The sequence below is a fragment of the Epargyreus clarus genome, unplaced genomic scaffold (genome assembly GCF_041222505.1).
Source record: "Epargyreus clarus isolate Ecla_fem2 unplaced genomic scaffold, WU_Ecla_fem_2.2 ptg000010l, whole genome shotgun sequence".
NCBI lineage: Eukaryota > Metazoa > Arthropoda > Insecta > Lepidoptera > Hesperiidae > Epargyreus > Epargyreus clarus.
Genome location: NW_027332218.1, coordinates 12,860,222 through 12,881,521, shown reverse-complemented (window position 1 = coordinate 12,881,521; position 21,300 = coordinate 12,860,222). Strand labels below are relative to the sequence as shown.

At 35.8% G+C, this 21,300-nt stretch overlaps 1 protein-coding gene and 2 non-coding genes across 6 annotated transcripts in view; all 3 read right to left on the bottom strand.

Annotated features, from left to right (window-relative positions):
* Positions 1 to 242: 242 nt before the first annotated feature.
* The window catches only part of thw (chitin-binding domain protein thawb), a 73,232-nt gene continuing 52,174 nt past the window's right edge, over positions 243 to 21,300 (bottom strand). For all 4 annotated transcript variants that reach the window (XM_073077503.1, XM_073077504.1, XM_073077506.1 and 1 more), the window contains exons 3-7: positions 12,891 to 12,969; positions 6,388 to 6,437; positions 5,944 to 6,115; positions 5,335 to 5,450; positions 243 to 4,856 (exon numbers count right to left, since the gene is read on the bottom strand). In XM_073077503.1, coding sequence (XP_072933604.1) covers positions 1,251 to 4,856; positions 5,335 to 5,450; positions 5,944 to 6,115; positions 6,388 to 6,437; positions 12,891 to 12,963 — 4,017 coding nt within the window. In that variant the 5' untranslated portion in view covers positions 12,964 to 12,969 and the 3' untranslated portion in view covers positions 243 to 1,250. The remainder of the gene's footprint in view (positions 4,857 to 5,334; positions 5,451 to 5,943; positions 6,116 to 6,387; positions 6,438 to 12,890; positions 12,970 to 21,300) is intronic.
* Positions 13,993 to 14,065, bottom strand: TRNAF-GAA (transfer RNA phenylalanine (anticodon GAA)). Its single transcript has one exon. It is a non-coding gene; the product is annotated as a tRNA-Phe (tRNA).
* On the bottom strand, positions 14,677 to 14,749 carry TRNAF-GAA (transfer RNA phenylalanine (anticodon GAA)). Its single transcript has one exon. It is a non-coding gene; the product is annotated as a tRNA-Phe (tRNA).

Sequence of the window (21,300 nt, the reverse complement as noted above, 5' to 3'; positions counted from 1 at the left end):
GTAGGATGTATCACAGAAGTTAACTGTATAGTGTAACTTGTGGAATATAATTGTGATGGCAAAATCTACAATATTGAAGTGCCAAATGGAACATTGGAACTTTGTATAGGAAAAAGATAGGCTTTGTAACTCAATACAGAGCGAAATAGCCATATGACTGCTAGTATAAAGATGTTAATAGTAACATAATAATGTAGCTTGTTTAGACAATTTGCAGGAATAAGTAAATAATATCACAAACGTGAAAATAAAAATCATTTCATATTTTATATCAAATTTACTACAAAAATACTCCCTTAAAATAATTTACAGCTAAACATTTAAGTATATTACAGTAAAATTGATTGGCAGTTTAACAATTAACTAAGATAAACAGTAGGTAACTCAGATGTAGGTAAAACTAATATGTATAAATTTTGACCCTTACAAAATCCACACAATACCTACTTAATGGTACGCATCACGATAATAACAAATTGAAATAAATTAACTAAGTAAATATTAATACGAAAGTAATACAAATTATTATTCTTAGGGCCTTTTTCCTGTCACGCGAGTTTGCGACAACACGCGTGTTCAATTCGCACGCGTGCGATTTATATCCTTTCTCTTCACACGAACATAGAGCGTGAAAAGTGTAGTGAGTTAATTCACGCATGTCCCAAGCGGACTCTACTCATGCGTGACAGGAAAACGCCCTAAGTCTGGCCCCAGATAAAATTATTAGTTCAGATCCACTGGTCCGCTCGTCCAATATATTCAACGATTTTTAATGTTATCACTTCTTATGTGTTCTCTCCTTATAAATGTTCCGTAAAACTTAAATATGTATAGAAAGATCCCACTTATAAATATGGTTGAATCTTGCAGACAAATGTTGCAAATATATTAGAGGATAATGGCGTCTATGCTCAGCTATCCTACGAGGCTATCTACAATAAATCACATTTACAATTTTACATTTAGGGTTCACTATATAAACAAAACTTGCAATTAGCTAATACAAAATAATAATAATAATTTTGGCTCCCAAAGTTGATGAAATTTTTGGGATTTCTTTGAATCTCTAATAACTTTGACAAAAGCATTTATTTGTGATTTAAAACTCTCTACTCATATAGCATCAGTCAATTAGATTATTTTATATTTTTTCAAATTCATTCAATATTGTAATATTCATTAATTGTAAAATATCAACATTCTACTTCTTTGAACCCTAAATATAAATAGACATAACCAAAACCCTAAGTTCAACCCCATCGCGCTGCTATCGTGTATAAAGATCGTAACAGTTCAATTGCTCTTGTATCTGATTGCGTTTTTACATCAGCGCCCTGTGGAGCAACCCTGGCTTCCGCGAAGGGCCTGTCGATAGGCGTTCGAGGCTGTTCCGTAGGTTTAGCCTGATGCCTCTTTCCACCTCTACCTCTTATAGTCGTCCTTGGACTTAAGGTTGTTGTAAATTCAGTTTCTTCAGTCTTTAGAGCCTCCGTTGTTGTTGGATTCGATAAAGAATTGATTGCTTTAGGATCAACGTTCAAACTCTTACCACGTCTAAAACTGTCCCGCGCAGGTATTCTATCCATTCTTCGCTGGTATACTGTCGTTTTGATCTCAGTGTCCGATGCTGTTGTTAGTGTATCCGCGAAACCTTGCTCTTGTGCGATCTCATCCATATCTTTCTGTGAAACGGCCATTAGCGCTTCCAGTAAAGCTTTCTTAGATGCTTCAGCAGTCGAGTTATGATCGTCATCACATGTTTGGACTAAAAGAAGAATCAGTCTCTTAACAGTCTTTGATTTAGTTTTCTTCATAACGTTCATTAGTTTCTCGGTTGTAGTTGCATTCATGCCGCCCATAATTTCTTTAGCTTTTTCAACAACTGTATCGCTTATGGTTGTGAAGTCTTGAGCTGCTTCAGTTGACGTGGGGTCTCTCAACAAGCGTCCAATTCGTTCATCTCTGCCTGACTGGCTATTTGGGGTACTGATTTCTACATTAGCTACGTTTATTGTTGATGAGGATACTGGATCTGTTGTAGTGGTATATTGTACTGTAGGAGTAGTGGCTGTGTTGAAAGCCCAAGTATTCGTCTGATGTGCAATTTGTGACAGACCTTTTTCGTGTCCCGAAGGACTTAACCCATCGTTAAGTGTTATAGGATCAACGTAAGTACTTTGCCAGTTTTCAAAAGTAGTCGGCCATTGGAAATCATTGGTAGTCTTTTCACTGTCAGGTGACGTAAATATACTACTTAATATAGGTGATACAGTAGTTAATGCTTCGGTCTGATCTTTAATCGTTGTAGTTGGCTGTGTTGTTGTTTGCAAGGTAGTAGTTTCGTCATTCGGTAAAGTAGGAGCTTCTAGATCTTCTGATGGCTTTTTAACAGCTGTTTTTTCTTCAATATTAAGTTGCTTGCCTTGTCTGAGGCTGTTACTCTGCGGTGCGATGAATGATTGACTATGTGCTCGTTGTAATTCTTCTTCGTTTTCTAATTCTACGCTATCTGTTTCTGTGAAATATACAGGCGTAGTGGTTGGGAATGTACTGGTCGTAGTTCTAATCTTTTTACTTTCGAAAGCTGGGGCACTCGGTGCGACAGTTGATTCAGATATGTCAACTCCCCAAGCTGTTGGTAAATTTGTTACTTCCACGTAATCGTTCAAAGGTTTAGATTCTGTAGGCGTTGTTTCTGTGCCATAAGCTGTGTTTTCCAATGTTAGTTTATTATTTTGGAATCCACCAAATCTCGGGAACTTATAGTTATCTGTAGTCACACCATCGCTTGGGTTATTAGTTAATATATTTACGTTGGGTGTTAAAGTATTTGAAAATGGTAGCTGTGTTGTTAAAAGTTCTCTTGGAGTGGTTGAAGTTGTGTAAGAAGCAGATATTCTTCCACAGCATCTAAATGGAGTTCTATATGTTGTTGAATATGAGGGTATAAATTCAGTAGTTGTTGTAGGTGTAGTCGTTGTAGCCGGTCTAATAGTGGTCGTTGGATCATCTGTATTAGTATAGTCAGCGCCAATATTTAATGCTTTACCGTCTCGTATGGAGTTAACATGATGTTGTGTTTTGTGATCATCTGAAAAACCTAAAATTTCTTCGTCGTCTTCGTTCACAGTTGTTGTAGGTTCGGTATTAGACGGTTCCTCTGTCGCTGTAAGCATATCACCAAAGGAGGGATGTGTGGGTCTTATATCAGAAAGAACTTTTCTGAATTGTACAGGGTCTTGAAGATATGCCGAGAGTGCGTGAGTGAAGACTTGAGCTAGTTCTCTTATTTGCGGCGAAGTAGCAAGTGGATTTTGGCTCATTTGTACAGTTAAATCTTCGGCTAATTCGTTGTAAGTTCCATTTGGATCTAGGCGTAGTTCTTCCAAAAGCTCTGAGTCTCCTCCTTGTCCAAACAGACTACTATATTTATTTATTGTCTGTCGGCTAAATAAAGGAGGCAAACCGTCTTCAATAGGCTCATACTCATCAAAAGCAGGAGTCGTAGAGTCATTTTCTTCCGGTGGAGATGTAGTTGACAAATTGTCTAATGCCGTGGCATAATATATGGCCAAAGAGTGAAGTGTTTTAGGAGTTAAAGAGGGTGGCACTATCAAACCGGGCCTGTTGGGCTGGTCTCCATAATATTTCTCAGTTAAAATACCTTCATTTGTTGCTTGTGTTGGTCCAAAAATGTCTAAGCTGATTTTTTTCATTAGTCTTTCCCTGCGTTCCTGATAAGATGGTTCAGTTGTGGAGTCCGGAACCTCCTTCGTACTAGTGTACGTATCAAACCTATCAGTAGATGACGTGTCAGTAAATTTGTCGTTTCTTGTTGTTAATGGTATTTTAGTAACCGATTCAAAGTTGCTTTTGCTTTCTATTGTGACTTTGCTACTACTTTTTTCATAATTTTCTAATATATCACTTCTAGGCGTAATCTCGGCGAGATTTTCTGTAGTTGTAGCTAATGTTTTATTCTTTTCTTTTTCAAGGAAATCCTTCAAAAGCGAAACACCAGGTCTTGTATAAGGTTCATGTTTGGAATTGATAGTCGTGTAACTTTTGCTGTAAGGGACTAGAGTGGATCTCTTTGACGTGGCCTCAGGTGTGTATTGAATCAAATGTTTGTCGCGAATGTCGTAAAGCGTCGTAAGTGTAGGATTGCTTTTGGATTTGCTCGGCTTAGCTGTTAGATTAGGGTTATAAACTGGGTAAGGCCGATAGTTTTTGTTGTTGAAATCTTGCAAATATTGTCTATTTTGGTTCTGAGCGAATGAAGCAGTTTCAGCAGCGACCTGCATCTCTCTAATACTGTTGTAATCGCCAGCGGGTATGGTTGTTCTACGTGTCGTATAATCAAACGTTGGCGCGGTGGTTCTAGATGGAACATTACCAAAATTATTAGATATAAGTTGTACTAAATTCTTTCTCCTCTTTTCGAAAGCTGTCGTAGCTTGAGTCCTTTGAGTGGGGTTGATATCGAACAAGGCTTGGAAACTTCTAGATGTTGCTTTAGCGGTTGTGGGTGGAGCATCGTTCTGGAGTCTTTGCCTGTGTCGTAGCAGTCTCTCGGTAGTGCTAGGGATATTGACGGGGGTTCTTCTAGACTCAGCTCTTACGTTGGTGTCGGTGCCAATCTGCTGAAGGTCAGAGTTCTTGCTGAGACTTGCGGATATTTTCTGGGACTTCTTCTGTTCGTTGGAGTAGTACTCGACGCTGGACTCGTAGAGGGCGGGCGCGGACGCACAGTCCACCTTGAACCACCAGTCACAGATTAGGTGCGACTGGCTGAAGATGGTGCCGTTGGGACACAGGAACGAGATCTTGCGGGATGTGTCACAGATGTGGAATACCTGAAAAGTAATGAATAACGAAATATAATTACAGTACGTATTTATTAGTAATTAAAAATTGTTAATTATGTATTATTAACGAATATTAGGAGTGAACGTGTCTTTTAGGAAAGCTATTCAATAATCCGGCTTTTGGTAAAATATTTTATTATTCCTCAGGGGTAGAAACGCTGTAGCTCATTTCAGGTACACTAATATACACACCATACTTACAGTAGGTACACTAATTTTATCTGGGGTTGATTACAGATGTCCATGCGTGTAGACGCCACTTAATATCAGGTGGACTGTACGCTCGTTTACAATCAAATAATGTAATCTTTTTTCTAGATTTTTTTATGTCTCTTTCAAGATATCACTCCTCTACCAAACGTGGTAATATTCAATGCGGTAAGTAGAAAACTAACGTTTGAAATATATTTAAACCGTAAAAATAGATTACTTATTTATATTTCTTTACAAAGTTAGTAATGTGTACCTGGCAGTCGGTTTCCAGGTCAGCGTAGTATCCAGTGGGAACGTTCTTGCAATTGAACCCTGTGTTGGGGATGTTGGGGAGTGCTGGGAAGTCCACGCCCGCTTTGCCGATCACGCCTGGAATAAAATATATTCATATTACAACACGTAATTTATATGTTGATATTTTTTTCTGTTTTCGTCAGTCTAAACTATAAAGTATTCATATTTAACTGATTTCAAAGTTTGAAGACAAATTTTGTTTTTGTATTTGGTATAAAAATACCTAAATGTAAAGTTAGGTTCGCTAAAAACTACATTATTGTAGTCCTTACTTTGTGGCTGCTATACATACAAAAAACAGGGAAACTAAATTATCAAATCCCCGGTATGTACAAACTGCATGGCACCGAACTGACAGAAAAAAATAAGTCATATTATCATACCGGCCAAGGATGCAGGAAACACAGGGAAACCCGGTATAAATGAAGAATTTTAAAATAATTTTAACCTCAATTTATGGATGACATGGGGGCGACAGTGATGATACGCTGACTCGGATTGTCAAATATACCAATATAAGGCTCCCTTCGTCTTATTATTTCAGAAATATATAGGTCACCAATCTCACCTTGATGCTCTACCACGTCGAGATCTGGTTGGCTGTCAGCGGGTATGAGCCGCTTGACCAGCGCCTTGCCCTCAGTGTAGGCCTCGAAGCCGGCAGCGCCCATGGCTTGCGCGATGGCCTGCAGGGACTCCGCGCTCGGAGATGGCACGTACAGACCAGCTTCGCTGACATCCTGGAATAGATTTATATTTGGGTCAGAAACGTGCAATAAATACGATCCCTATCGTATTAGCGTAAATTCGAAAGTTTACTTAACGTAGTCTTTGAAAATATATCATAAAGATTTTCAAACTTCACTGATAATTGAGGATTATATACAAAATTCATATCTTGCAAGAGGTGCAAAATTAAAATTAGGACCGTTCATGAGCTTAGGAACCTACGATACTGGTAAGTAATACAGAAACATAGATATGAGTCACAAAAAACAATGAGTGGTCTTACCTTACGACGCTGTGCCGGCCGCCGTACTCCATCACAAGTTTGCAATGTACCTGAAAACAAAACCGAATTAGACGAAAATAACATTAAAATCTGCATTATCAAAGTATTGCTAATATAACTTGAAATATTAAGAATATTTAAAAAAACGCCTGATGACTATAAAATATATTTGAAAAAGTATATCTATAAAATAGTAGACAACTTTACGTAGGCGAAACAATAAAGTTCCGTACGAGTAAAAGTACTTTCATCAGTCAATTTGATTATATCCTACGATCATTCAGGACCAAACTTTCCTCGTACGAATAATTCAAGACCATTGAAGAACAATCACCATCACATCGTAACATACTCATTAAGTGAACGACGCCGGTACAAAAGCAATAGATAAATTATTTAGACAACCAAAGATCCGAAATGACTTCTAATGAAGGCAATATAGATGATTAGGACATTGAACTTCAAATTACTGGGAAAGGAAAGTTATTCGGTATTCTGCTTATGGGAATACCTACATTAGTCTTTCACAGGAGGTAAATCAAATCAAATAGTTTATTTGTTAATAGATATAGGTACTAACATGGTGGTTTGCAATATACTGACAGTTCCATTATATCTAGTCATATTATTATGACATCTTCGATCACTAATAAGATATGACATACAAATATTCTAATAATTATTTATAGGTAATACAATAGATTACAAAAAAATACAAAATAGAAACATAATATAAGTCAGCCTATGTCAGTATAATAAATTAGACATTTAGAATTTCCATTATCATGTCGCTATTCATATTCAATTAATACCTATATTATTATAAGGAATAAATTTTACTGTTCATACACAATTTATATTACAAATTGTTTTAATCGGTGCAACACTACACGGTTTTTTAATGTAAGTACATGTAAAAATAAAGAGCATTTTGTATTCCTGATAATAAATAATGAATACCCACTGCTGTAGGTACGAAACAAAAGCTACTGGGCATCTGCGAAAATAAGGACATTTAGGAAACGCCTATGAATTGAAATGAAATATGTTTATTTGTATAGGCCAACGGCAGCACTTACAAATTGTTTGTTACAATATTTTTCTTAAACTACTACCGGATCGGAATGCGACCTCTACTGAGAAGTCTTTTTTTCTTAATAACAATTATTCTTAACGAACCATTCAATAAAGTGGAAATATATCGTCATTACTGCGAAACATTTATGAATGGACTAACAATAAATTAGTAGAACTACACTTCCGACTTGCCCACCAGGATAGGCTGAAAGAGTTGACGACCAAGCCAACGTTATTGGCCAAGGAATCTTATAAATTTCTACGTAAACAGGAATTATATCGTCCGATCTTCACAATTTCCGTTAGAAATTCCATTTATAAATTTACGATGAACATGTGGCATGTATTATTATCTTGAAACAATCAGATGCTTTATGGTTTCCGTATCGGGAATGCTGCAGCCCACGTCTGTCGTGACAATGGCAACAAAGGCAGATCTCTGTCGCAAAGCAGTGAAAGCTGATTGCCAAATGCCTAACTTTCAGACACTTAGCTTTGTGCGTGTGAGGAGGAAATGTTAAAAAAATATTACATACTAAAATATATCTTGTAATATGTGCTTTGAAAAAATCATGTCTAAATCGAGCAAATCGGGTCAGTATTTTTGAGGAGATCAGAATGAGAAAAATTATGGTCTATGAACCTGTCGAATGCGAGATGTAATATAAATAATAGGTATCTACCTAATGTCTTTCCTTGTTTGTCTACACCAATATCATAAAGAGGAAAACTTTGTTTGTATGTTCGTTTGTAATGAATAGGCTCAAAAACTACTGGACCGATTTTAAAAATTATTTCACCATTCGAAAGCTACATTATCCACGAGTAACATAGGCTATTTTATGTGAAATATATTTGGTAAATAGATTTTGAGGCGGTACAAAGTTTGCCGGGTCAGCCAGTATCCTATATAATCCATTTAAACAATGCCAGTAATAACGCCAGTAATAATTTCTAGTGTTAATTACTGACACGCACACATGTACCTAAGTGAGAAAAATCTGGATTTACCATCCTTGGGACGTTCTGTAAACTTACTTAGCACTAGCACATAAAACAAGCGATCAGCATTATGGAAATGTGAAACCGTAATATAAAATTACACTCCCATTTAAAGGCTGTCGAAAATAATCGGAATGACTCGTATTTTTTTTTAACTCAGCTGTGGTGGAGAAATTTAAAGCATTAGTTCTTATAAAGCAACAAGAATGGCTGTAGTATTATTATTATACAACAGACAGCTCTGTTAAACACATATTGAACTTACACAAAAAATATACAATTGTACATCCAGATTAAACAATCGTACAATTGACAATAGCTGTCCGAACTTTCTCATCGATAAATAAGTATAATAGTTGAGCAGTTTTGTTATCCACAATGGCTCGCCGCAGGCCACCCTTGTGTTGTTAATTGTGTTCAACATTACATTACATGTTATGTTACATCACGTAGATGAAGAATAGATGGGTGGAATCTACTTGAATGAACTTGTCTTGTGTAACAAATTTCGTTAAGTGAATCGTGTGAATATTTTAATTAATTAACGAGGTATCAGGTATTTGATCTCGGTTAAAAATAGAAGCCTAGTGAGGGTTACATATCTAAAAATACAGACTTTATATAACCTGTTCATATGAGGACCTAAAAATGTATATAAATGCTAAAAATGTATGTGGCATGTATTTGCTAAATGAGGTTTAAAGTTTTTGTCTTGTTGAAGAGGAGTTCATATTCAGCAGTGGATGACAAAATCTAATATACCTACCTATTGTTTAATAGTCCATGCTATAATAAATTAAGATTTTAAATTCTTAACACCGACACGCACCATGTACTAGAACTTAATACCTACCGCCTACGACCTTTCCAAATGACAAAGGCTAATGACAAATGACCTGACCAATCACTCTTGCATGTACAGTCAGTGTTCGTGTATTTGGTTCGTCGGTGTTGTTGTGTAGAGGTAACAGGCGTGGGAAAAAAGTTGTATGTAAACACACACATTAGGTACTGCTTAATATCAAGGATTGCGGGAAGACCATTGGAAATTTTTATTCTGGCTTATAACAGCAGCGGAAAGCGCTGCAATTTTTTGTATATATAAGTAGCAATCGAGCGTGCAGTCCACCCCATTGTAAATGGCTACGTCGCCCATGGGCATCTGTAATCAATCCTAGATAAGATAACTTTCCTACTTGTGATTGGTCACAGATGCGTTACTATCTCTGAGAACTAAGTTGGAAGATTCTTTAAGGCGGAATACAACAGCGCTTAACACTGTTGTTATTAGACAGAAATACCTCTGTTGTAGATATCGCGGCACAAATTGCTTACTGGTAGGTATATTTGAAAAGTAATCTATCTATCAACTAAATAAAATATCTCAATTAATGTGGACTCTGAAACTTTTTTTTGACCCATTTACCATTACAAATACTTTTATTTGTAACGTATGAAAGTGGTAAAATCCTTAGTGGTTCGACCCCGGCGGCAGTCGTCACACATCATAAGGTAGACTGCATGCTCATCATTATATTATAAAAAAAGTTCGAAATGGGTGGACGTTCTGTCATAGAATTGCTATATTTGTATGGAAGTATTTTTTGGTTTTTATAATTATTGAAGTTCATGATTAATTATTTGTCGACTGTACATAGTGTGGGTCCGTTGACATGGGTCAAAGGTTGGTAATATGTCTATCCAATTATTCGTGATTGATTGACGAGCCGCGAACTATGGTATCTGATAGTCATTAGGTGCCTGTGTAAAAAGGTTTATTAGGTTCCCGAGATAAATTGTGAGGTGACTAACTAATATCATAGGCGTAGTTTAAATGTCATAGGTGATATTTTGATTACATATATTGTAATATAATTATTTACACCCACGTGATATTTTGGAATATATGTATTGTCTTTATTAGCACACGTTGTGCATTTTATTTTTATTATTTTATTACAGATGTTTAATGCTGCTTTGTATATTACTTCTTAAATATATTTATATGTATTTTATATATACAATAACGTTTTGTTAGGCACCGTCTATTCACTATTAATACTAATACTCGTATGTCTCATCAGGGTAAATAAATGCAACAGTAAAAATATATGCCATTAAAACATAACTTGTAAAAAAACCAAGTCTCACAACTTAATTCTTCTACCGTAAAAACTTGTGAGATCTATGTAATACAAAGTCGGTTAATTTATTCAGTCCCTACTTAAAGGACCATCTGTCTAAAATTATTTCGTAATTAGCTAACTTAACAAGATCTTATGAGATCATATCAATATTAAAATATTTTATTTTAAATAAATAGATTGACTTGGCAAACGTAGTTAACAATATAGTTTTATATAAAATGTTACTTGTGTAATGCGATGAAAACACGATGTATCTGTAGATGAATTGATATGTAAATGATCTGTCTGTAGATGTTTATGAACCCTATTTAGAAAGGTATATTTTTAATAATGTGGTAGTAGAGTTCATAGCTGCACTATTATTTCAAGCTGATCTGTGCTTTTCTTTCATTACATAACAAAAAAACAGCATCTTCCTAGTGTATATTTAGTGTTGATGTACGATTAGGAAATCAGAGCGATCATGTCCACATCGTGGCTCGAACCACAGGGCAGCGTTACAAGGAAAATTGGACGACTTCTGTATAATTTCAATTGTACTAGAATACAATTACTTGTAGCGACTATCTACAATCTACATTGTTAGGAAATTTTGGGATTTGGTACATTTTGATTCATTTACTTTAAAAAAAATCGACTATTTAGACTACTATACTACTTACTAAAGAAATATTTTTTCAATAACAATACAGTGTTTATACGTTTAGGTAATGGTTGCAAAATATATTGTTTATTTTGCAACCTTTACCCAAAATATATTTTTATATCATATTAACATAATTGCAAATTAAATCATATAATAATTAAATAACTCCAAAATTATACCTGTCCTTTCTGAATATACATTTTATAAAATTTTGTAGGTTAACTGAACAAGAATTTAATTACCTACTGCGACCAAAATTTGTTAGTGATGTTCACCATAAAATTATTTATATACCTAGGAACGTAATTAAAATCTAATAATTTATAGTAGTCTTAAAGAAAATTAGTAAATAATGATTAAGTCTATATTATCCTTGTAAGTAATCTAGGACATCATTTAACATATAATGTTTCATACATAAGTTTAGGAATTACAATATACCTACCTACATAAAACTACCTACTTAAATACGTATGTACTATATATGTATGAAGGTGGTAGAACCCTTTCTGGTTCGACTCCGGCGGCGCCACCGCCACACCTATTTCTGCCTAATAACAGCACTGTTAGGCGCTGCTGTGTTCCGGTTTGAAGGGTGTGGTAAGGGAGACATACTTTTCCGAGGCGTTCCAGCTTAGTCCTCAGGGGTAGCGGCGCATCTGTGGCCGAGCTCGAGTAGGAATATCTAATCCCATCTGGGTTGATTACAGATGTCCATGGGCGGCAGTAGCCACTTACCACCAGGTGGACTGCATGCTCGTCTGCTACTCCTATATAATAAAAAAGAAAAACGTATCGATCTTTTACGCACGGCTTAATACCTATAGATTACAAGCGTGAAGGTCTAAAACCACGAGAATGTCCGCCATATCAACTTCGCATGACGAAAGATGCGTCCAGTCGTTCTAGAAGTTAATTATTGTGATCTAAAACTGTATAAAGGTTGTGATGAACTTATTTCGTAAGAACGACCGATTTAGAGTTGTGCAACTAGTTAATTTGTAATGGATACTGAGTGTTCGTTTAATAGAGCAATTTTAGCGATCTCATCATGATATGTAATTGGTAATAGTGATGAATGAAAATATATATTTAATATAATTCTTTTGCATTTATGGTTAAAGTAACTGACTATAATTAAGTAGAAGTTAGTCAACTTAATTCGGGGTATTTGGGAATCCGATATTTCATTGGTGATCTTTTGTCCTACTTTTTTGTTAAGTGCCAGTATCTAATGTACTTGCTATTTCACATTTAGTATTCAGTGCCACTAATGGATGCGTGGTTCCAAACATAAATGTACTGCTGTCCTTAAGATACGACGATAATAATCTCTACTACCTACTTGCTATTTAAACCACAAGAATATAAGTAGCTCTACATTATCAACAAAAAATTGTTTTGGCTCTATCTTGGAATTTAGCGTTGACTTTTAGGTATATGTAGAAAAAGGCCGGTCACAATAGAACAACACTGATCACAGGAGTTCACAACCATAATGCTTATAGCAAATAACAATAATAATGGTATACTTAGGCAACTTTATAATACCTGAAGCTTAAAGTTGTTGATTACTTCAACTATCATTTTTATGAAGAAGAACCTTAGTATAATATTTCAAAAATACTTACATATTGCTAATAATGTGAATATTATAATCGCTTGTGAAATCATGTTCGCTCGTCGGTCGACCCGCCACCGCATACTTATCTGAAAAGATAATGCAAAATATTATTTTAATTACATATTTTCATGCTTATGAATGTTATATTTTAAATCTACATTTAAGTAACTGTAAATTGATTGATATGTTGATGAAATAAATGAAAGTATTAGGTGAAAATTAATCTATAATATGAGAAATCGGAGATAAGATTTAAACTTGGCGTCTCCGAATAAGGGGTTGAGTTACAAACCACAGGGGTATCTCTACCTTTTTTCAATACGGTGGTTCAACTTGGAGTAACTGAGTAGATTATTTTTTTATCAAATGTCATAATAGATTATTTTTGTCTTAGAATTGAAAACTTCGTAACTTAACTTTTGGTAACATACTACCAACAAATAATATTAACATGCAGGTTTTCCACTACTAATGCATATTTTATGTTGTTTATGAATATTTTGCTTCTCCGCGCATTTCTGAGTGCATTGCATCAACATCAATTGATTACTAAATACAATAACAATTTATTGTGTAAAAACAAAACTTCTAAAAGCTCAATAATATATGGACCTATGTTTTTAAGTTACATCCAACTGAAAATACCGTTACATCATAGATGAGTATATTATGTATAATATGAAAATAAATACACGTAGTTAAGATTATTTTCCTAGATATAGATCTATGGTGTAGATAGTTCAGTGATAGTATGTATACCACACGTATACGTGTGTACTGTGTACAGGCTTGGTGATAGCCAGACGAGCATCAGATAAGCCGGTTCACACGCTGGTCGGCACGACAACGCCATCTAGCGAACACACACGTTGCCGGATGAATGAACTCAGTTTATAGGTCAAATATTTTTCGCTAATATTTATTTATATTTATTTACTTACAAAAACTTACAAAGTATTACCTTGTTTATAACGTTTTTTAATTCATTATCATCAATAAATTATGTGGCTAATCTTTTATGATTAATTTTATTATATAAAAGATATAAATAAAATAATTAATATTTGTCTTTTTTATATGTGTAATATAAATGTACAAAAAATTAATTATGCCGAAACCCGGGATCGAACCAGGGACCTTTAGATCTTCAGTCTAACGCTCTCCCAACTGAGCTATTTCGGCGATGTATAAAGTGTTGAAATAACTGACTACGTACTAAGTAATTTTTTATTTGTATTTTCATGTACTGTTGATGAAAAATAACATAAGCGTGGAAGAATAAATCTTTTCAAAAGTATTCTAGCTATTGTAAATTATATTGTAGTTTTTTTTTTTTTTTTTTTTTATAATATCAGAGTAGCAGACGAGCTTGCAGTCCACCTGATGGTAAGTGGCTACTGCCGCCCATGGACATTTGTAATCAATCCCAGATAGGATTTGATATTCCTACCTGAGGTCGGCCACAGATGCGCCGCTACCCCTGAGGATTAAGATGGAACGCCTCGGAAAAGTCTGTCTCCCTTACCACACCCTTCAAACCGGAACACAGCAGCGCCTAACACTGCTGTTATTAGGTAGAAATATGTGTAAAAATTATATTTCAGAAATAAAATATATTTTTCACTACGATCATATGTAATTCACATGATAAAAAAACATTATTTTTATTATTGATTATTATAATTAATAATTAATTTATATAGTTCTCAAGAAAATATACTAAAAATATTTTGCTTCGTAATAGTTTCATTATACGGTTTACATCAATGGGGATAGTTTTCAATAAAAAGTACTGCCGAAACCCGGGATCGAACCAGGGACCTTTAGATCTTCAGTCTAACGCTCTCCCAACTGAGCTATTTCGGCGATGCATATTTTGTTGAAATAATGACATACAAATCGGAAATTCCTTTTTTTTCCCGCACGATATCTACATTGTTCTGTGCTATAAGAGGGAAGATAATTTATAATATATCCATTGTACGTAGTTGTGAGCACATGGAGCGTTCCAATAATTTAATTAAAGCAATAATTGAATTAACAATCGAATTCAATAATAACAATATTTAATCCCATTATTTCATAATCAATGGTGTTTTTTAATTGACGCAAATAAAAGACAGTAATATATGTATGCGTATAGGACGAGGAGATAATTTTAATGATAATAACCTTACATTTTTCTTTTATTGTTTGGTTAATAATATTCATATAAGGGTCCTCAGTAAGGGTCTTTTGTCGTTTCAATTCAAAGCGTGTTCTTTTATGCGTGTAGTTTTGTATTGACACGTGGTGTATACCTGCCGACTTCTAAGCCGTTAAGGGCACAATCCTACCGCGGACTTACGTTAAACACGCATTCTTACATCATTATTAATTTTAGGTATTGTTACGTTCAGTTTACCATATAACTCCTTTGTCCATCGGATCAAATTCTGAACAGTCATGATAAATGACAAATTAATGTAAAACGTAAATAAAATTTATAATAACATACCTATTCTTCTTTTACATTTAACATACTTTGGCTGACCATTCATACCTGTCCGGCATACATATTCTTGTAAATTACAAATATAAATTGCTTTGTAAATTTGCAGAAACATCCGCACAACCGGAAATAATGTGCAATAGGCCTGTGGCGACCATCGCAGCCTATTACTTAATATGGCGTTTACTGCTCATTCCTGTTCCCAGTTTCTCTACAACCTTTGATCTTCGCAGCCTTCATTTAGTGTATAGGACTTGTGACCTTTCTAAAAATAATTATCTTTTACAATTAATTTTCAATTTGTGGGAGCTTTTGATTTATTGTGAATAGATTAAATATTTTGTTTTAAAACATAAGGAAGGAATCGAAAGATAAACGTTCTCAAAAGTGTTTTGTGAAGTCTACGGGTCTACTTGACCAGCAATTATTACTTATTATCTTGACAGGATAATCATACAAATGGAAATCAATTTGCTAATGATGATGGTACTAATATTTGAATCGTAAGTCTATCAATACGTGAATGATTTTTGTGAAATCAAAAACTCTATAATATTTTGGAAATTTGCGCAAATAGACGAATGCAAAGTTTTTGGGACATTATGGGACACAGCTATTGGACACAGCTGTGGGACATTATGGGTTGACTTTGACGATGAATATAAATAGATGCTTACAATACAAATACTAATTGTATTTCGAAGCACAGTGTTACTTTTGGATGAGTCGTTACGTTCTTGCACGATATTAAATGCCTGAGAAAACAAATTAAAATGCCATCGTGCGTTGTTAAATATAAATATAATTACACATTACATAACACGTTCACGAAATCTCTGGCGCCATAGAATATTTTAATGCTATAAGCGTAAGGACAGTTTCAATTAATCGTACGGAATATCGAAGCATTATACTATGTTCTATTATACATAAGAATAGTTACTATATGGATCATATTATACATTATCAACGAACAATTAGATATATTACCTTGTTCCTGTAGTCCTGACTAGAATAGGGCTACGGTATCCCCTGCCTGTCGTAAGAGGCGACTAAAAGGGGGCTTCCTGGGTTGCGGGCTGCAAGAGTGGGAGCTCGAACCGTTCAACAAGGACCCTCTAGTTTGTTACTAGTTTATATTTTTTGTAATGTTTATTGACATCCTTAATCATATCTGTAGAAGTAATTAAATTAAGATATCAATCTCATTATTGACACCATTCAGTTCTTAATATAGGTAGAAGTATCTAGCAAACGAGCAAGATTAGAATTTAACCACAGATAGGTATATTCCTACTCCTGAGGACTAAGTTGGACTTGAGTTAGACCGCATCAGATAAGTATTATTCCCTCACCACACCTTCTAAACCAGACACAGTTGTTATTAAGCAGAAATATGATAGCGGTGGCTCTGAAGTCTACAAAAATTCTACCACCTTAAAACATACTAGGAAACCTTATCATCATCATCATCATCAACCCATTACTGTCCCACTGCTGGGCACGGGTCTCCTCTCCGAGTGAGAAGGATTAGGCCATAGTTCACCGCGCTGGCCAAGTGCGTATAGGTAGACTTCACATACATTTGAGTTTTTTTTTATAAATCTCTCATGTATGCAGGTTTCCTCACGATGTTTTCCTTCACCGTTTAGCAAGTGATAATTAATTTGTAATACGCACATAACTTTGAAATATCAGAGGCGCGTGTCTGGGATTTGAGCCTCGGACCCCTCGATCGAGAGGCCGAGTTTCTTAACCACTAGGCTTTCACTGCTTTTAGGAAAATAGGAAAACCTTAGTATGTTCTTAATCTTTAATCCTCATAGCGACGTAGCGATCATTGGGAAACTAGATTCTTCTAACCAAAGTTACAGTTTGCAACTCCGATCAGTAGCAATTGAGCTGTTTATGGTCTGAGCTGGGCGGCGTGACCTCTGACCGCCGAAGCGCAATCGCAGTGGCTCCCACTTTGGCTTATGCAAACAAGTTATAGCTCATAATTCCATAGTGAAGACGTTTCAGCTCTGCTACTTTCTTCACTGTTTTATGTAAGCCCGGAAGTCTTACCATCTCTAATTTTAATTTTATGTAGCTGCAGTAACTGTGATGTAAGTAGATATAAGTAGTAGTAATCTAAACTCTTCGTTTTTGGATGCGGCATCTCATAGTTTTTTTTTTATATAATATAGGAGTAGCAGACGAGCATGCAGTCCATCTGATGGTAAGTGGCTACTGCCGCCCATGTACATCTTTAAACAACCCCAGATAGGATTAGATATTCTACCTGAGGTCGGCCACATATGCGCTGCTACCCCTGAGGACTAAGCTGGAACGCCTCGGAAAAGTATGTCTCCCTTACCACACCATTCAAAACGGAACAAAGCAGCGCCTAACACTGCTGTTATTAGGCAGAAATTGGTGTGGCGGTGGTGTCGCCGGAGTCGAACCACAAAGGGTTCTACCACCTTCCCACAACCTTCGTTAGTCATATTTAGGCTTTTCTGCTTTACACTTTACAATTTACTTAGTAAGTCCCTTACTACAGTTTCACAGAGTCGTTAAGGCGTATATACATACGAGCACATTTCTATTAAGCCTCGCTATTTTCTCTATAATCAGTGACAACATACCATTTGAAACTGTTATGCATTTTTTAAATTATAATTAATGTACACATATTTTTTGAAATGCTTTATACATTAACCAACAGCCCAACAGTAGATATAGATTCCCTATAAACACACATAAATAGATACAAATACCCAGAAACTTAACAGAAATTAAAATTCATCATTAAATAGATATATCTGTCTGGCCGGGGATCAACATATTTTGTGATTTAGTTAGGTTTCTTTTATTATAGGCTTCTATTAAATTTGCTTGTTAATTTTCATGTATATAAGGATTATCCTCAACCGATTGAGGTGGAATTTTGCATTTACGTTTAGTTTTTAGGGTTCCGTACCCAAAGAGCCTACTACTTAATACAACTACTTACTAAGACTGCGCTATCCGTCCGTCTGTCCGTATTTGTCCGCTCTTTATCTATTGAACCGTATTAGATAGGCAGTTACAATTTTCAAAACGCATTCACTTATATCGTTGCAAACAAAAAAAAAAATTTTTGGTGGTACGGACTCCTCCATGTGCGAGCTCGACTCACACAGGGCCAAGTTTTTATTATTTTTCTTAAATGTTTACCTATAAGCGATTTTATGTTTCTATTCAATATTAGTTTCTTTTACCAGATCCAATAACCGATTCATTACACACATTAGAATCAGACAAGAGACTAATTAATCATGTGAAAGTGGTTATAAATCGTATGAGCATGAAGTACGGTCGTCGTTTTTGCCGCCTTGTCGACAAAACGTTTGTCGTTATCAATCACTGCACCTTTTTTACGTTGCAAATATAATTTACACTTTCGTTACATACCGTGTACCTACCGAAACTTTTAAGATGATATTTTTTGGATATTCGTCGCAATCATGTTATTGCTTCAGAATCATTTGTATTTTTTAATTCACTCTGAGGTCACTTCTAATAATTAAATTATTAGGATCATTGTGTTCCGTCCCGGAATCCTCTGCCTGTCGTTAGAAGCGACTAAAAGGTGGCTTTCGGGGTTGCGGGCGGCATGAGTGGAAACTCGAACCGCCCGGCTAGGGACCCTGAGACGAACGGCGATATGATTTCAAAACTGTCATAAAATGATAACAATTAGCATGGACCTATTAAAATGTCCTATGAAGCAAAGAAGCGCGCACGTTTAACCACCAGCGGTCACCCACCCAGTTTCCGACTGCGCTCGTTACTTATCGTCATAGATAGCTCACGTGGCTATAACACTTCTGGAGTGTAATTTCGCTAACAGGCTATCACTTCAAGTACCCTATTTAAGCGTTTAAACGTATCGCCGACGATCGTTATAAATGTCCACAAAAACGCACACTACAGCCATGGGAACCGCGATACAATGCGCTGTTACGAAATAACACCAAACTGATCTCATCTGGCGCTGTTTTTAGGCGACCAAGTTGAATAAACCGCGAAAAACTGTGTTCTGTATAATCTTGCATGTGACAAAATCTAGTATGCGCGTTGGTTTCGTGTGAAAGATTATGTATCTTAAGGTCTCTTATGTGGCACAGCTGATAACGCTTTCTATGCTCATAACTTCACGCATGGATTCTCCGTCATGGGTGTTTTGGATAGAGTCGCCCTATCCTTTACTACGCAAGCGGTTTTAATTTCGCATAGTATGAAGGTTATAGAAGGTAGAACCCCTTGAGGTTCGACTCCGGCGGCACCACTGCCACACCTATTTCTGCCTAACAACAGCAGTGTTAAACGCTGCTGTGTTCTGGTTTGAAGGGAGACTTTCTTTTCCAAGGCGTTCCAGCTTAGTCCTCAGGAGTAGCGGCGCATCTGTGGCCGACCTCAGGTAGAAATATCTAATCCCATCTGGGGTTGATTACAGATGTCCATAAGCGACAGTAGACCATCCGATGGATTGCATGGTCGTCTGCTTTCTTACATTTAAAAAAAAACGTACATCGATCTACCTACTTAAAATTAGATGCAGATTTAAAAACTTAGAACTAAACGGAAGGACTATAATTCATTCGTATGAAAAATAGCGTATCGGTCAACACCTTGAACCCATTCGAAGACTAACGGTATGAAAAGATTTAATTTATAATGGTTTATTATTTATTTCGTAATAGTTACTATTTACGCTGATTTATTTTATTTCTGTCCATGACCCGTATTCCTCGTATAATATCTTACTGTAATTATAATGCAAGTTCAATTAGTATTTATTTTCAGAAAATAAATTTCAATTAAATTATTAAAAATATGGAAGTACGAAGACGCAGTCTAATCTTAAAAAGTAAAAAAAGCATTTCTGGTTTTTTATACGTACCATAGAGGTACCAAACGAGCATGGAGTCCATGTGATGGTAAATGGCAACTGCAAATCATATTCATATTCATGCATATTCTTTTTCATTTATTTGCTTTTAAATGTGGTACAATATGGATTAGTAGGAATATTAACAAGTTTTCTCACACTTAGCTTCAGCACGCAAAATTTTAAAATTACTTTATTATTATATTAATAATGATTACATTATATTGAATTATACAATATACATTATACTACATACATACTTCATGAGAACAATTATTAACCTTATCAACCTTAGATATGATCCTACCTGAGGTCAACCACAGATCCACTACCCTTGAAGACTAAACGTAGTAGAGGTACTTAAAATAAAGTACTTTACCACACCCTTCTAATCAAAACACAGCAGTCCTTAACACAGATGCTACCAGGCTTTGAAGGTGGTAGAACCCTTTGTGGTTCGGCTCCATTGCACATAACAGCAATCTTAAGCGTTGCTGTGTTCTGGTTTGAAGGGTGTGGTAAGGGAGACATACTTTTACGAGGCGTTCTGTGGCCGACCTCAGGTAGGAATATCTAATCTTATCTCGGGTTACAGATGTCGATGGGCGGCAGTAGACACTTACCATCAGGTGGACTGCATGCTTATCTCCTATATTATAAAAAGGAATAGCCGTAGCGGCAGTACATCGTCGAACTATGAAGGATTCTACCACGTTCAAAAGAACACATGAGCTAGCTTACGAAAACCGCTAAGTATCCTGAGATAGCCCCGCAGGTTTAGTCAGTCAAGGCCACTGTCACGCCAGCTTAGCTGCCTAATGACGCTGAACGGCTCACAATGGCGATGCTGAAGATAACACGTTTAAACAAACACAATAATACGAATTTTGAGAAATCGCCTGTGAAATTATGTGCATTTATGGTATTGCAAATCCTTAGATTAAGGGAACTTTTGAATAGGGTAATTTCGCTGCTTTTGACACCACATAGCGAATTTTCTTATAATAG